The sequence below is a fragment of the Canis aureus genome, chromosome 32 (assembly GCF_053574225.1).
Source record: "Canis aureus isolate CA01 chromosome 32, VMU_Caureus_v.1.0, whole genome shotgun sequence".
Classification (NCBI taxonomy): Eukaryota; Metazoa; Chordata; class Mammalia; order Carnivora; family Canidae; genus Canis; species Canis aureus.
The window spans coordinates 6,571,004-6,588,661 of NC_135642.1; the positions used below are offsets into that span (position 1 = coordinate 6,571,004).

At 37.8% G+C, this 17,658-nt stretch overlaps 1 protein-coding gene across 30 annotated transcripts in view; it reads left to right on the forward strand.

The window, feature by feature from the left end:
• Nucleotides 1-17,658, forward strand: part of FMN1 (formin 1) — a 438,849-nt gene that overhangs the window by 74,559 nt on the left and 346,632 nt on the right. For 2 of the 30 annotated variants that reach the window (XM_077880476.1, XM_077880481.1), the window contains one exon: nucleotides 8,757-8,925. The exons of 25 other annotated variants lie outside the window; for them this stretch is intronic. In XM_077880476.1, coding sequence (XP_077736602.1) covers nucleotides 8,757-8,814 — 58 coding nt within the window. In that variant the 3' untranslated portion in view covers nucleotides 8,815-8,925. Of the gene's footprint in view, nucleotides 1-8,047; nucleotides 8,227-8,756; nucleotides 8,926-17,658 lie in introns of those variants that run through there. 3 more of the 30 variants (XM_077880475.1, XM_077880478.1, XM_077880472.1) reach the window with 2 other exon arrangements.

Sequence of the window (17,658 nt, forward strand, 5' to 3'; positions counted from 1 at the left end):
TGGCAGCAATCAGGACAAAGACCCTAATTTTCTACTCTTTAGAGAGGCATACTTCTTGTGGGACAGGCCTGCATGAGTTAATTCAGCACTTAAGGATTGGACACAGACATTAAGGTTTCTCTTTCTCACATTGTATGTCATCAGTGACTGTTAGATTCTAATATTGGTGGATTATTGAGTGGAACTATTTAGAAGGTGATGTCAGGATGTATCCTGACTATTTATCATGCTGTGTTTTATACAATCAGGATGCCTATAAGGCATACATGAAACGTGCTGTGGGATAGCATTTAAAGAATGACTAATGTGCACTATCTAAAATGAATATACAACCTATTCTGAACTACCTTCCCTTCCCACTATGGCATGTACTTTTTGGAAGAAAATTCTTAATAAATAACTGGATTTTTTTTAAAAAAAACTTTCTTATGGAAGAGTACAGTTACTTGGTTACTTGCATTTAGCAAACATAACACTTTAAATTGGGGTAGAAAAAAATAGAATTGGAATATGACAAGAATGATTAAGAATAAGTCTTCTCAGCTTATTTTCTTTTTTTGGTGAAGATTTTCAAAACCTTTTAGGTGTCGCATGAAAAAAAGCATTGCAATTCATTCTGCCAGCAAGGTGGGTTTTTATTTTATTTATTTTATTATTTTATTTTTTTTTTTCTGTTTGTTTCTCTGTATAATTAACTATAGAAGTCTCCAGGAACGCTTTCCTGCACTTCCAGAGTATTATTCTTCATTTTTAATTTTCTTTGTCTGTGGTTCTGACTATACTGTCAGCTCCTTGAAAGCAGGAAATGTATGTATATCCAAGGGCACCCGAGTGGCTCAGTTGGTTAAGAGTCTGCCGTCAGCTCAGGTTGTGATCTAAGGGTTCCAGGACTGATCCCTGAAGTCAGGCTCCCTGCTCAGTGATGAGTCTGCTTCTCCCTCTCCTTCTGTTTATGCTCTCTCTTTCAAATAATTTTTTTTAAAAGATAGAAGTAGATCCAAAAGAAATGTTTAAAAACTCTTACAGCCAAACATACAAGAATATTTACTGCAGTTCATAAGAGAAATTGCTGTTAATATAAATGAACTGACAAGGAGCATTGACCAAAAAATATTGGAAAAGGAAAAGGGAATCAGAATAAGCTGCAAAATATTGTCTGGTATCACTACATGTGTGTATTCATCCATTTCTACATCTAACGGGGTCACCTCAGGAGGTGCTAATGTGAGATCTTTTCACTTTTGCATTGTACAACTCCATATTGTTTGAATATCTTACAATGAACATGTCTAGGATTGCCAGCAATGAAAATCTCTTTCCTCTTGGTGCACAGAAAAAGTACACTGGCTAGCCATTCTGTATGGACAGTGTGAGCACTGCCTGGCCTGATCCATTGATGGTTAGATAGTGGTGGTCTTTGGAAAGGATAAGGAAGAAGATAAAGTGATGACTGCAGTTAGCACATCTGCTGTCTTCAGCATATGTGCCATAATTTGAGAACATAAAATAATTTTTACTTGCCTTATTTTTATGTTTTATAAAGCATTAGGATAAAAACCAGATTTTTTTTTTTTCCTGAGGAGTTGAAAACAAATTCTCATTTCAATATGAAGTTCTCTGTTGGTCAATTGGGTATGTCCTTGGAAAGAGAGTTCAGAGTCCTGAATCAAACTGTGCCTTCAGCTAGCATTGTGACCTCAAATTGAGTCATATAATCACTAATCTCTTAGTTTCCCCACCTATTAAAATTGATAGTATAAGCCCTACCATCACATTCTTGAGTGGGTTGTTATGAGGCTTAATAAGATCATGCTAGCAAAATGCTTTGAGCTCTTTAGATAAAAGATGTAACATAAACACAAAGTCTCATTAAGATAATTATACAGTGGTTTTTTCATAGTCCGAGTTTACTTCTGAGACTGAATGTAGTGATGGAGATCATTTTATAGGGACAAGGAAGGAAATTGGCTTTCAAAATCTGGAAATAAAATCCCTAACACATTTTGAAGATAGATATAATAGAATCATTAGTTTTTAGAATGGGAGGATTTGATTTTGAGAGATGATTCAAAAAATTAAAATTAAAAAAATTTTAAGTTTCTGTATTTAACTGAAAACATCTTTTGAAAAGCAAAGCGATCACTTTCCCTAGTCTCTGAAAGAAGACAATGAAAAGAAGCTCTTAAAGAATACTGTGTATTTTTTTCAAAAGTTTTATCATTCATATGATTGTAAAGTGGTGAAACCTGTCTGGCCCACTGTGCATACGGAAGGTTGACTCATTAATGTGTGGTGGAGTCTCTTCCCAGGTGGCACTGTACCAGTTGGCTCCTGTGATGGAGCCAGGGAAATACATCCTTGACACGTTCCTTCTTCTCAAGCTGTCCTGAGAATCCACCATGTTTGCCGCAGGCTCCCCACCCTTTGGCACCATGGGTGCCTACTACTACTATAACCCCAGACACGGGCAGCCAATTTCAGTTCCCAAGATTTGGAAGTGCCGACACAGGAGGTCAATAGCCCCAGAGGAAGGTAAGCTTGAAAGCCAAAGCCCATGCTTGCATCCTTTTGCTGGTTTTCTAAGGCTGAACCATGGAAGTAAAATTCTTGGTGAAAGGTCATTTTTTGAGAAATGATGGGTTTGTTCAGGTGTCTTCCAATTATAAGTTGCAGGGCTGCTGATCTCAAATTTTAAAAATTATACCATCTAATATTAATATATTCATTCAATTAAGTTGAAAAAACCCTAAGGATTAGTGTATTTATTCATTTTTTTTTGTAAAGGAAGGCTTAAGAATAATCTTCATTAAAGAGATTTTCATCATAAGGACTTTGGAGTATGAGTGTGACTAATCGTACTTTCAAAATACAGTTTCGTTATAGTTCTTCAGATAGGTTGATGTAATAAAATGCTATTATTAATATCAAGAAATATTTAATCTTTTTTATTTAGTCAAAGTAGGTAAAAATGTGTTGTGTTTAACTGTTAGTAGGGATATTATTTAAATAATATTCTTTGCATTTAATATATAATATGGACATTACTGGGATGCTAGAGAGAACAATTTATGGCTTCTTCTTTCTTATAAGAACTGTCCCTCATTCCTATTAAACAAGTTATTGTGGGGCACCTGGGTGGCTCAGTTAGTTAAGCCTGACTCTTGGACTCTTCGTTTTGGCTCAGGTCATGATCTCAGGGTCTTGGGATGGAGCCTCTCATGTTGGGCTCCCTACTCAGCAGAGAGTCTGCTCCCCACCACCTTCTCTCCCTTTGCCCCTCCCTCTGCTCGTGCACTCTCTCTCTCTCTCTTCCTCTCTCAAATAAATAAATAAATCTTTTTAAAAAAGAAGTTTTTGTGGCAAGGAGGTAAACACCTTCTAACTTTATATTCATATTAGATAAATTACCTAGGAGAATAAGTTATGTAAGATAAATTAATTACAGCCTTAAAGGAGACATTGACATTTTTTTACTCTCTCATTTCTTTCTATTTGCTGGTGCTCATTTGAAGCTGTAATCTTTCTTTTTCTAGTTTGTCCTAAACTTTTAGATGGACTTCTTAGTATGCCTTTGAGAATCTCTTTGTTTGCAGAGGGTATAATCAATGGTTCCAAAAAGACTGGATATTAAACTGTGGTGAAAGTCATTAATAAAGCAAATAAGAGAATTCCTTAAGTTTTAATTGCTTAGTGGGAACTTGTAATTAAAACAGAAGAAGCTAAAGTTTCCCATGAAGGAATTGGGCAAGGAGTCAAATAATTTTAAGTTTGTAAGCTATGTTTTGAGATTTAAAAGCATTAAGGAGACACATGAGCATGTATTCACATTTGCTCAGAATTCATATAATTTCATTTTATGACAAAAATCAGAATCAGAAAAAGTCTGTCCAAATTCACAACACATCATATCATTATTTCGATTTGAGGAAACAAAGATTTTCTTTCTAGGAACATAGAGGAGGGTATTATTCCCTTTCCCTACTACCCATCCCATCACCAGTAACTTAGCCTAGATAAAGAAGAGGCATTTGAGTACAGGGTAAGTCTGAATTTTTTTCTTTATAGTCAACCACTAATTTGTTATATGGCCCTCAGTATGTTTTACAACCATTGTTTGCTATAGTGGTTCTTCCTTTAAGGAGATAAAGTAGTGTGCCCTTTCTGTCTCATCAAAATGGTACAAAAATGCAGTTTGCAATATGATAACTATCTCCTTAGTAGGTGTAGGTGAAGCACATATCAGAAATTAATGTTGTTTACTTACTGGAATCACAGCAGAACATTTTTTAACTTTAATTTCTTGTTCTGTATATCTATTAGTTTTTTGTATTTTTTTTTTATTCTGAGGTGGGCTCAACAAATTTATTGAGGAGCAAGGAACAAACATTGAGTTCAATCCATAGTTGAGATCTTCCAACAGCAGATGTCAAGATTAAATAATTTTCGTGGGGGAGAAGCTGTTCAGTAGCATACCCTAGTTAAGTAAGAATACTCTAAGAAATGAATGTACCTTGTAAATCTCACTGCACCTGTATTTCTCAAAATGCCAGTTATCAAAATGCACCTATGGTTTCTGTAACTTTCAAATTTTAAATTACTCTCACAAAGATGCAGGATTTCTACATTGTCTTCTTTATGGCAGGAAATTACAAACATGTTTGTTGTTATTGCCAGAATCTGAGGGCGTATAGCTTCTAGCAGTGGCACCTGGATGTGTTTTCATTCTGCTTTTTGGAGTGGGGGTTGGGGAGTGCTTAGAGATGGTAGAGGGGAGTAAGTTCTTTGCCAACACTCAATAGTTAAAACAGATTTTGGGCAGTCTGGGTGGCTCAGCAGTTTAGTGCTGCCTTCAGCCCAGGGCGTGATCCTGGAGACTGGGGATCGAGTCCTGCATGGAGCCTGCTCCTCTCTCTCTCTCTCTCTCTCTCTCTCTCTCTCTCTGTGTCTCTCATGAATAAATAAATAAAAATTTTTAACAAAAACAACAGTTTTTCCTGCAGTAGTGCAGTAGTCATCCAGAAACTCTACTAGTAAAGACTTGTCCTCTTTTTTTTTTTTTTTTTTTTTTTTTTAGACTTGTCCTCTTTGACTACTGGAATGTTCCCCAAACTAGACCTTTTATTTTTTCCTCATGCTATACTTACCCTTTCCTCTTGATATCTAAGTGACATGCCTGGATCTGAGACTAACTTTATTTCAAGTAGAATATTTCTCAGTGTCTGCAGGATCATCCATTAGCTCAGTTTAAAGTGGGTCATTGACTTTAGCTCCATATTTCATTGATTGTGATAGTAATAGCAATAATATTAGTGGTCATAAAAGATTAACAACCATTTATTGAGTGCTATATAAAGTACCTTAAATGTTTCATATATTTCAATTCTCACAAAACTCTTGGGGAATCTCTACTTTATGACAAAGAACCTGCTCAAATGGATGTGTAGAGTAACACTTCTGACTCTCCAAGGCCTATACATTTCCCACTGTTGTGTATCTTTCGTGAGAAAAAAAAATCGTATCTGGTATTATTTATCTTTGCAGCTTATAACCATGTTTAGACTTCAGTATGAATTTCCCTTCTACAACTGCTTTATCATGGGCAGTTTTGCTGGGAGAGTTTGGAATGGAGTGCCAAAGAGTGAGCAGAAGTAATTTAATTGTGGGAGGTTGAATGCACATCTAGATTTTCCCATGTTTTTCCCTTGGGTGAAACAAGAATTAATGTGAGCCAAGGATACTTTGAAATAGCTAGAGGGTTTTTCCAAACAGATGGAAAATTTGGCTTACAGACTCTATAAGTGAACTCCAGTAAAAAAGTTAACCTAGGTCTCCATTGTTTTTGTTTTTTTCCTGTAAGATGGGAATTCAAGGACTAGAGCTAAGGAAGATCATGGGTCTAACCAAACATCAGGGACATTGCTAAAATTTGGGATGCCTTTTTTATGATTAGATCTCTAGTCTTCCTATGTCTTCCTATATTTGTCTTTAAGAAAATGAACACACAGCCCAGAGCCACCTGAGAAATTTAGTGTTACTATTATTGCAAGCAGGTGTGTGAGAGGATCTAGTGGAAATGAAGAGCAATGCAAACGAATCTGCTGGTAGAGGGCCATTGTAACCTGAGTTAAGTCTATAAAATCATCAGCTGTGGGGCGCCCGAGTGCCTGGGTGGCTCAGTTGGTTAAGTGCCTGACTCCTGATTTCAGCTCAGGTCTTGATCTCAGAGTTGTGAGTTCAAGCCCTGTGCTGGATATTAAGCCTACTTAAAAAAAAAAAAAAATCACTAGATCACAAAGAGTAAAGAACCAAGCAGCAATGCGGGAAGGGACCTCCTAAGTGGTAACTAAAAACATGGCCAGAAGCAGCAGTATGAAAACTGAGGATAATTTAGGGATTAGAGAGGCAAAGAATAAGAGAGAACAACAGGTGCAGGAAAAACTGGTAAGCAGTTGTAGGTGCAGGCCACAGCAGTATTTCAGGTATTCTATGCTTCTGCTTCCTGGCTTAGTGGGAGAATCATTTGCATTTAAAAGGCAGGGTCGAGGAGGTGGTAGGGAGGGCTGGCAAGACATCAAGTCTCTCTCTGATCAAAATATTTCTGTGACTTGAGGATGAAATCCAGCCTCCTTAGCAAGGCTGTATGCACGTCCTTAACCACCTGGCCCTTGCCTGACTCTTCCATAAGCAGCCCTCGTTCTAGTCATATGGAAACACGTGCCATCTGTTGAGCACACATGTTCTTTTATGCATACATGTCTCTTCTGATTTGCTGCGTTAACTCTTATTCATTCTTCTGGTATCAAGTATTATTTATCCTGTGAAGTATCCCATCCCAGACCCCAATGCCAATCCCAACCACTCCCCTTGGGACTGCCTTAGGTACTTGTGCTCCTTATTCCTCTCCTTTATTGTACACTAACAAGAAATTTATTTACTTTTTCATTTTCCCTCTGGAATGCTGGACTCCTCAAAGGCAAAGACTTCTTTTGGTTATCTTTGTCTTACATGATTCAGTGCTTGGCACACTAGGTGCTTAATCAGTATTTTGATTAAATGGCTAAATGAAGTTTTGATGACAGTGTAAATATTACTTGTTAAATCAATACACTGATCATGCATTGAATTTAAGATGAGCACAGGTCACATACTTTCTAAGGTATGTTTGGTGACCTGAGCCCTAAACTTTTCAGCGGGTGGCTGAACATTAACTATGGAGATGTTTACATCTTTCCAGTCAAACGTGGAGAGGTGAAATAAGGGAGAAAAATGAAATAATTTCTAGAAGTCGAAGATCTTACATTTATCATCTTTTAAAGTAGGATTGTTTTCTTTCTTTTAATTATGGTGCTTTGTGGGCATTTGGGGCATACATTCATGCATCCAGGCAATGAGAAATACAGACTTTCTAGCTCAAGTGAAACATGGTAGCAACCATTCCTTTTTCTTTACTGGCTGTGCCGAAGAAAAGAGCACTGTTGATCATGTGGCAGGGGAAGGAAATCTTAAGTGCTTTGGTTATGAGGCAAGGAGACGCTCACGTTTGCGTGGTATTCTTGTGGTGTACACAAACAAGCAGCTGGATGAGTCAAATGGTTGAACCAACAGTGACTTGTTCCAGAAAAGGCACAGATGTGACAGAGACGGGCTTCTAGAAATCTAGTCATTGCACATTGCATGTTCAACTCCTTTGTGAAAATTTCTTGGCAAACATTCAGATTTTTCTTTCTGTGTATTTATATTTAAGTTCAGAAAGTGAGAGTCCAATTATTTCTTCTTCTATCACTGCCCCGCAGTTAAGACTCTTAGGATATGGGGCACCTGGGTGGCTCAGGGGTTGAGCGTCTGCCTTCAGCTCAGGGCGTGATCCTGGGAGTCCCAGGATCCAGTCCCACATCAGGCTCCCTGCAGGGAGCCTGCTTCTCCCTCTGCCTCTGTCTCTGCCTCTCTCTGTCTTTCATGGATAAATAAATAAGATCTTTAAAAAAAAACAACCAGATTCTTAAAATACTTTGCTTAGAGTCCTGAGCTGCTTAATTCTTCCTCCTAGGACAAGCAGGGGCTCACAGAGGGAATACCCACCAGGGATGGACTGGGCAGAGGGTGTGGAGCCTCCTATCATCATCTGCAGAGCATCACTACAGACTGCCCAGGGCAGAGCAGTTTCAGAGGGAAGCCAGGCTGACATTCTGAACAAAACTATGTAAAGAGCAGGAAGGTAGAAAAGAGGTAGGAAACCAGTTTAGGAGACCATCTGAGGAGAGCTCACATGGGAGGAGCTTGACCTGGACTTGGACTTGTGGGACCTGAGCCATTCCTGGACTAAGGAGCAGACCCTGGCTGCTTACCCGTTGGGCCACACTTGTGGGTGAAAGTGTAAGGAGAATAATTAAAGGGACAGTAGAAGCAGTTTTTGGTCAGGGTTTTATTATTACAGCAAGTTCTCTTTGAAATATGGTGCTACATCAGGGACCTGAACTAGAAGGGGATGGTCTGGGAGGAATCAGGGCTGGAGGAACTGCCCCAGCCGTGGGACCCGCTCTGACAGGGAGCATCCGAAATCACATCCGCAGTGGTCAGAGCAGGACAGTAAATCTGTGTTTGTGGTTGGGGGGGTGGTATTATCCTATCCTGTCTAGGAGGGGAAGAAGGGTAACAGAATGGAGACAGTGGCGCTATTGAACTTGGGGTATGAGGTGGGCTGTAGAGGAAGGGACCTCAGTGTATTGATGTAGGGTGATTTTTCCATTTTTTTGCAGGAGCCCAGGTATCGGCTGGAGTATGACAACAGAAATTGTGTCACAAAAGAAAGACTAGAACAAAAGTACATAGTATTCATCCCTGAATATGGGGGCTTTGGCTGACTGTTTCTTCTTCTACTCATAAATATCTTCTAAATCCTCAATGTAAGAAAATTCTGACTTAATAATGAAGAATAAAAATATTTTTAACTTGAGAACATTTTTATTTATAGATTTTAAAAAAGATTTTATTTATTTATTCATGAGAGACACAGAGAGAGAGGCAGAGACACAGGCGGAGGGAGAAGCAGGCTCCCAGGACTTCGGGATCACATCCTGAGCCAAAGGCAAATGCTCAACCACTCAGCCACCCAAGTGTCCCTATTTATAAATTTTTAATAATTGAAATATAGGTGACATGTAGTATTGTGTTAGTTTTAGTACCCAACATAGTGATTTGACAATTATGAACATTACAAGTGCTCACCATAATCGATGTAGTTAGCACCTGTCACCATACAAAGTTATTACAAGATTATTGATTATAGTCCCTATGCTGTACTTCTGATCCCTATGAATTATTTTATAACTAGAAATCTGTACCTCTTAAGCCCATTCACACTTATCTCCCATCCCACTTTTCTCTGGCAGCCATGTTTGTTCTTTGTATTTATGAGTCTGTTTCTTTTCTTTTCTTTCTTTATTGTTGTTGTTTAGTTGTTTGTGGGTTTGTTCATTTGTTTTGTTTTTTAGATTTCACATAAAAATGAAATCATAAGGTATTTGCCTTTCTTTGTCTGCCTTATTACACTTAGCATGATACCCTCTAGGTCCATCCATGTTGCTATAGATGACAAAATAAAACTCATGACTGAGTTTTATTCTACTGTGTGTACCACATCTTTATCCATTCCACTTTCAGTGGAAAGTTAGACTGCTTCCTTATCTTGGCTGTTGTAAATAATGCTGCCGTGAACATAGAGGTTCATGTACCTTTTTGAATGAGTATTAAACGATAAACTTTTTAATGGGTAAATTGGAGGGATCTTAAATTTCACCAGCTTCACAGTTTTGCTTCATTTTTATTAACTACTAATTTAAAGGTTAAGGGACTTGGATAGTTGAAAACATTACAGGATTCAAACTTTCTACTATACTAATTTTGCTTAACTCCTACATGGAACTTGATTGAATCCATGTCAAGGAGCCTGCTGTCCCTTCAGGGAACCCTATGTCAGAAAGTAAGTGACCCATTAACAAATGATGACATAGTACACAGGTCAAGCTCTGGAGCAAGGCATCCGAGTTACACCATTGCTTTTGAGATGTAATGTATTTAGAGGTACGTAGGTCTTGAGGGTATTAGACATTTTGATTCTACTTTACTTGTAAGGATTTTGTCTCTTCATCCCCTGTATATGCAGAGGCACTGTGAAAAAAGACACACTCTCTCTTGTCAAAGTACCTAATAAATTGGAGGGTTGTATTAGCACCACTCTCCCTTTGACTCATTCCTTGACCACCCACACTGCTGAGGGCAGCTGTAACGTGGAAGCTGAGCCTTTCTGACAGTGTGAACACAGTAGCTGGAACCCTCAGATCTCTGCTCTGAATGGTCTTTCATTTCTTGCCCTTGTCACATCACTTCCTAGAAAACCACACTCTTGGCATCTGTCTATATACTCCTATTACTTAAGTATTAATTAAAGATAATGTGATTACTTAACTTTTGGGTATGAGTTCTAGAACAAGGACAATATCTTCAGCTTGTATAGACTGAGCAGCAATGGTTGCTGGTTACCATGTACTTGACCAGTACTGGGAGAAAAACCTGCCAGTCACTTACTGACCTGGAGTTTTGGTGACCACCTTGTTGCCTCTGATATCATCAGTGTTTTTTTGTGATGGAGTTTAAATTAAGACCGGTGCCTGAAGTTCTTCCCCACATGTACCCAGTGTTCTTCCTTTAGGCATCTCCAGGGAACCTTTTCATTTTATTGGATTGCTGTGCTTACTACTTGTTTAATGGAGCAGTAACAAATTCAATTTTTTTAAATTAAAAGGATCATATAAGAAAACTGCTACAGAAAACAAAAAGATGACAATAAAAATCTTCCACAATCCAACCACGTCAGTTCTTTTCTTAGAGATAGGTGTTTTAAATGACTAAGGTCATTTATTTTATACTTTATATACTTCCTTACCTACCTATGATTTTTTGAAACTTTTTATATTTCTCTATAAGCTTACTAACTACAGTTTTATGATTTTAATGGATGATTATCTTCTGTCATGTAGATGAATCAAAATGTTAAATCCATTGTTAGACATTTAAATTGTTTCCAAGTTGAAACTAATAGAAAGTACTGTGGTTGGCATCTTTAAACACCTAGTTTTTTGTCTCTTTTAAATAATTTCTTTAGGAGGCACCTGGATGACTCAATTAAGCATCTGCCTTCAACTCAGGTCATGATCTCGGGGTCTTGGGCTCCATGCTAAGCAGTGAGTCTGCTTCTCTTTCTCCCTCTGCCCTCCAACCTTCCTGCCCCGCTTATGCTCCTCCTCAAATAAATAAACTAAAATCTTAAAAAAATAATTTATTTAAATTTGTAGAAATATAAGAAATAAAGATATGTGAATATTTTGTCTGTGCTGTTCTTCCCAAAAAATGACACCAATATATAATACTACCAACTTACATGAAATGGTTAACTCACAGGGTCTTTAAAAAAAGAGCAGAACAACTTTATGGAGATGCAATACATATGCCATACAATTCACCCATTTAAGATGTATAATTCAATGGTTTTTGCTAAATTCACAGAGATGTGCAACTATCACCACAATCAATTTTTGAACATTTCATTATCCTCCTTAAAAACACAACTCTCATTAGCAGTCACTCACCATTTCTCAGTTCTCTCCAGCCCTAGGTAAACACTAAGTTACCTTCTGCCTCTGTCGATTTGCCTGTCTGGACATTTCCGTTAAAATGGAATCATCAATAGATGGTATCTGTAACTGGTTTCTTTTACTTAGCAGAATGTCTTCAAGATTTATCCTTTTTATTGCCAAAAAATATTCCACCATACACATATAGCACTTTTGGTTAATCTATTCATAAGTAGATGGAGATCTGGGTTGTCTCTACCTTTTGGCTATTACGGATAATGCTACAATGTATGTTTATGTACAAGTTTTGATGTGGACATGTGTTTTCATTTCTCTTGGGTACATACCTAGGAGTGGAACTGCTGGGTCATATTATCATTCTATATTTAGCCTTTTGAGGAAACACTAGGTTGTTTTCCAAAACCCGTTGTACCATTTTACATCCCTACCGGCAATGTGTAAGAATTCCAGTTTCTCCACATCCTTGTCAACATTTATTATTATCCACCTTTTTGATTTTGCCATCTTAGTGGATATGAAGTGATACTTCATTGTGTTTTGGTTTGCATTTCTCAGGGTCCTTTGAAGTCTTTTCATATTTTAAATTACTTGTATAGGATGAGAGGCCTTTTGCAACATACATTAAAAAATCAGTGTAATTTGTAGAAGGCATATGCAAAGCACCATAGAAAACACAGAAATGAAACAGTTCATGGAATAGGAGGGAAGTATGACATCAGAAATAAATATAAAGTAAGAAATGACATAGCATAAAAAATTTAAAACTAACATTTGAATAGCAGTTTATAATTACCTAGCACTTATTCATGTGTATTATCTCATTTACTCTGAATAATTATTATTGTAGGTGCTATACAAAGACAGATAGTAGTCATACCTTATTGATGTTATTTAGGGTGTGTGACAGAAAACCCCTCCTCAGAAGGTAAACTTTCTATTCTATTAATACAGAATTTTACCTTTTTTTAATTACAAAAGTATTTTATGGCCATTATGGAAACATATAGAGAGATTTATAAAGATAGAAGAAAACAAAACTTTCTATTATCATTACCCATAGAAAACTTACTATTAAAATATATATTTATGGTCAATTTTTTTTACTATGCTTAAATAAAATCTTTATATTCATGTAAATACATAATTTTTGACTTAACAGGTTAAACCTTTTCCCATATCTTCAAACATTTTATAAATCTTATTTTAATTATTGTGAACTATTCTGTCCAGAGAACTATCCACCCATTACTATTATTTACCTAATTTTGGACACTTGGCTTGTTTGTGATTTTTCAGTGTTTTAATAATTAACAAACATTTTTGCATAGTCTGTTCCTTTATAGTGGATTCTTAGAAGAAGAAAGTGTTAAAAGTGTAACTACTATTTGTATTTCAATGCTATGAAATTATTCCTCTAAATTTTATTTGGCATACACTCATCAGCACAGTATCCATGCACTGATTTTTTAAATTTATTCAGCAAATATTTAGTGGGAACTTACCATGTCCAGGTACGATGTGACTAACTTAGTAAACATGATAGGTGCTGTCTAGCTTTTTTAGAGTGGAGTGCCTGTTTTCCTGCTCTTTTACCAACGTTGCATGTTCTTAAGGTTTAATCTTTCTGATTTGATGGGGGAAATGTTGTATTTTATTGCTCTTTTGACTTGCATCTCTCATGACTAGTGATGTTGAACATTTCTTCATACTCACTGGTATGGTGATTTATCTTATTTTCCCTTTGCCCATTTATCCACTAAAGTCTTAGAAAAATTATAGAAACTATCATGGACTTGTATGTCATCATTCACAGGGACCTCACAAATCTGATTTACATGTTAGAGTAGTCAAGAGATGTTTGTTAATTTAATAAGATGCTTAAGTACTTTGGCTTTTAAACTAAGAACCCATCTTTATCCAGTAAAGTCTTGAAGCATACTCTAGATGGACTGTGGATCTTTCCATCTTTGACTTTTGGATAGGAAATGGATTGTGAATGATTTAAAGTTATGACAAGTTTGCTAGGTTGTTTGGTTTCTTCTTGGGCAAATCATAGGTCTTGGGGCATTAGACTAGATAACTCTGTTCCCCTTTTCTGGGAGAGGATTGATTGAAGGATTCATATTGGGAGGCAGAGTGGTAATCAATATTGTAGGCTGAGGTCACTCACAGGGGCGAAAGACAATAATGTGTGAAATTTAGAATGAATTGCTTTTTGGGTTTTGCCTGGATTTACTAAGACAGGGGAGTTCTTTGGGCAAATGCTGTTTCTTTGGGGTCTCTTTGAAGTGACCATCTAATGGATCAAAGAAAGGGCAGTTAAATCCCTCTCAGTGAGGACATCAAAAGAGGAACAACAGGATATAGTTACATGTCAGGAGCCAAGTGCTGTCAGTTGACCTTTCATAAAGAGTGGGGAGAGGAATTTGGATGGTTGGGAAGGTTTTGTTATATAGAGATCTTTTTTATCCTTTCACCTTTTTTTTTTCTTTTTCTATCTTCAGTATCTTCAGGCCTGTCTTTGCTTAATCATTCAATAGCAGAGTTAGGAAATTTGAAAATAAAAGTAATGTTTTATTAATGACAGAGACTCTTCAAGTGTCTTCCAAGTGGTAATCTCATAATTTCATCATTCAAGCTCTTCTTGAAGAGCAAAGAAAAATAATCTCATTCTCTTATAAACAGATCTTTGAAGTCATTTCCTTTCTTCTTGTATGCCATTATCTCCCTTCTCTACTTGTGGGAATTAAGGGATACATAGATGATTCACCCTTACTAATGGTTTCAGCATATATTTTAGCTCTATGTGGTTTTTCCCTCCTCTCAAAAACTTCTACAAAAGCAGCAACTATTTAGTTATCTGATGGAGTTTCATATCTCTTCTGGGTTTTTTTTTTTGTTACATTGATGAGGATGCCAAGAAATCAGTCATGTGATAATTGGAGAGACAGAATTCTAGCACAGGAAACACCAATGTAAACACCAGAAGCTGGAGTGACGTTGTTTTATTCACAGAACAGCAAGAAAGTTGAGGTGGCAGGAATGCATGGAATAAGGGAGAAGGTAGGAGGTGGAGAAAGAGGTAGATGGGGTCAGAGTCAGATTAGGTGATTAGCCTTTTTTTTAAGGCCAGGAATTGCCGTGTTTTATTTTATTTTATTTTATTTTATTTTATTTATTTATTTATTTTTTTCTTAACTGGGATGGAAAGCTTAGCAGGATTTTGATCTGAGGAACATTGTGAGATTTTTACAAGATCCCATGCATCTATAGGAGATAGGGGTGGAAGAAGGGAGAAGAGCTGGGGGATTATTTCAGTTTGTCAGATGAGAGTAGATAGTGTCTCAGACTTGGAGCTAGCAGTATGCCAAATGGTCAGATTTGGGATACTATTTGGTGGTAGAGCACACAGGTCTTATTTATAAAGTATATGTGGAATGCTAGAGAAGGAGAGGACCCAAGGTTTCTAATCTTAGAAACAGAGTGAATATTGATGAAAGACTGAGGAAGGGGCAAGGATGGGGGGAAATCGAAGAGTTTAGGATGCCTAACAGCCATGTACTGAGCAGCCAGTGCCTGTGTGAGATGGGAAAGAGGTCCGGGTGAATGGATTAATGTAGAAGTCACTAGAATTTAGGTGGTATTTAAAACTTTGAGATTGGGACACCTGGGTAGCTCAGTGGTTGAGCATCTGCCTTTGGCTCAGGATGTGGTCCTGGAGTTACGGGATCGAGTCCCGCATAGGGCTCCCTGCATAGAGCCTGCCTCTCCTCCCTCTGCCTATGTCTCTGCCTCTCTCTGTGTCTCTCATGAATAAATAAATAAAATCTTCAAAAAAACCCCCCAAACTTTGAGATTGAATAAGATGACCAAGGAAGTAAGTGAAGATGGAGAGGAGAAGGGGGCACAGGACAGATTTTTGAAGGGCTGAAACATCTAGAGCCCTGGTTCTCAGCTAGGTAACATATAGCAATGTCTGGAGACATTTTTTAGTTGTCACAACTGGCTGGTGAGGAGGAAGAGGTGCTCCCAGTAAGGAGTGAGTAGAGGCCAGAGATGCCACTAACAGAACATCTTTCCACAATGGAGAATCATCTAGCCGCAGTGTCAGCAGTACCAAGGTTAAGAACCTTGATTTAGAAATAGGGAAGATGAGAAGCCACTGAGGTGACTGAGGAATGAGCAGTGAAGTAGGAGGAAGAGTTGGAGAGTGTTGAGGAAGTGGTTTCTAGAAAGGAATGGCAAGGAAACTAAAAGTGTGTTCAACTGTGCCTGATACTACTGCAAGGTTTCATGGGACAAGGCCTGAGACTTAGCCACTGGATTTGGTAAGATGGAGGATCTGAGGATGCTCCTGTAAGATTCTAAATGCCTTTGTATATGTGCTGCCGAAGTGAGCACAATTCTAGATTCCTTTGAAGGCTGATAGATTCAGATAATGAGATTTAGACATTTTTCCAAAATTAAGTGCAGGTCAAACAAAGCTGCCCCCCACCCTTTTGTTTTAAGCCACAGAGGCAATGCCAAATGAAAAGTTTGGTATTCTCATTGCTTGGCCTTTTTGTGTTTATGATGCACTGATGTAAACTAAATGACTGGAAGAAAAAGAAGAGAAAGTAAATAGTATCCATTGAAAGAGAAAACAGAAAAGTAATTTGTCAATCTCTAGATATCCCAATATTATGTAAGAAAATATAAGGTCAAGTAAGACTCCCTGTTTATCCACCTAATTGCGAGGCCATAAACTGTGCTTTTTCCCATTCATTACTCATTTCAAGTTATTCTTGCCTTTAGCCAGCATTTTAGCTGCTTTGAGGTTTTCATGGGGAGGAGGGGAGGGCAGAGACAAACCTTTACTTTTGAGAGGTCTGAATCCTCAACAGTCCAGATTAGGTAACATCATGAGAGTCTTCTGCTAACCTGTCCTCAGACTCCTCTTATATCTCAGTGAATCCCCAGTGATTCTGTTTCCCTTTAATAGGATAAAGTATGCTACCTATTAATCATAACCCCGCCCCCCATTTTTTTGCCTCTTCCTGGTTTGAGGAGGTCAAAATGGCCCAGAGAAAGTCTCTCTTTCTAATTCTGGGGGTGACCTCTGCCTCCCACACCTCCCCAGTGGGAGCATATCTCCATTTGACAATGAAATATCCAGAGCTCCCACAGCATCTGGCCTATAGTCATTAGAATCATAATAAAAATGTTTAATGTTAACCTTTCAGTTTTTGGTCCCCAGTATCCAGGAAGTGGGAAACTATCCTTTACTGGTCCTCAGGTCAGAGCATGTACTTGATGTTTGAAGACAGCTCCCCAGCTTACAAAATCCTGCCTCCACCACCTCTTAGAACCCACGGAGAGGGTCAGTCTAACTTCTGCTCATCATGGAAGCCTTCACAATGGGATTTCAACATTCTTCTTGCCTTTTTTTTTTAATGGTGCAAATAGTAAGATTCAAATTGGCAATGTTTTGAAAATAGAAATGAGGGGTGCCTGGGTGGCTCAGTTGGTTAAGCATCTGCCTTCAGCTCAGGTCATGATCTTGGGAGTCTGGGGATTAAGCCCCTCGTTGGGCTCCCTGCTAAGTAGGGAGCCTGCTTCTCCTCCCTCTGCCTTTCCCCCAACTGGTGCTCTCTCTCTCTCTCTCAAATAAATAACATCTTAAAAGAAAATAGAAATTAAAAAAAAAAAGCTACAAGAAAAACAGCTTCAAATCCCTCCAACAAAGTAGCATCTTTCCTAATTTATCTTCAATTATCCATTTTTTTCCTTTACTATTTTCTCTTTTCAGTTAATTTATACTATCCTTGATTCCATTGCAAATTATGAAATTATTTTAGAATTAAACTATCTGGAATTAATTACTGCAGGAATAGATTGATGTATGTTACCAGTTTCCCTATTAAATATGTTTTTATTTCCTTTCATTCTGAATGGCTGGAGCCATCTTGGGTGTATCTCCTGTTTCAATTGTGCTGAATCCACTCAAATGTCTTTCTCCCCTAACCTT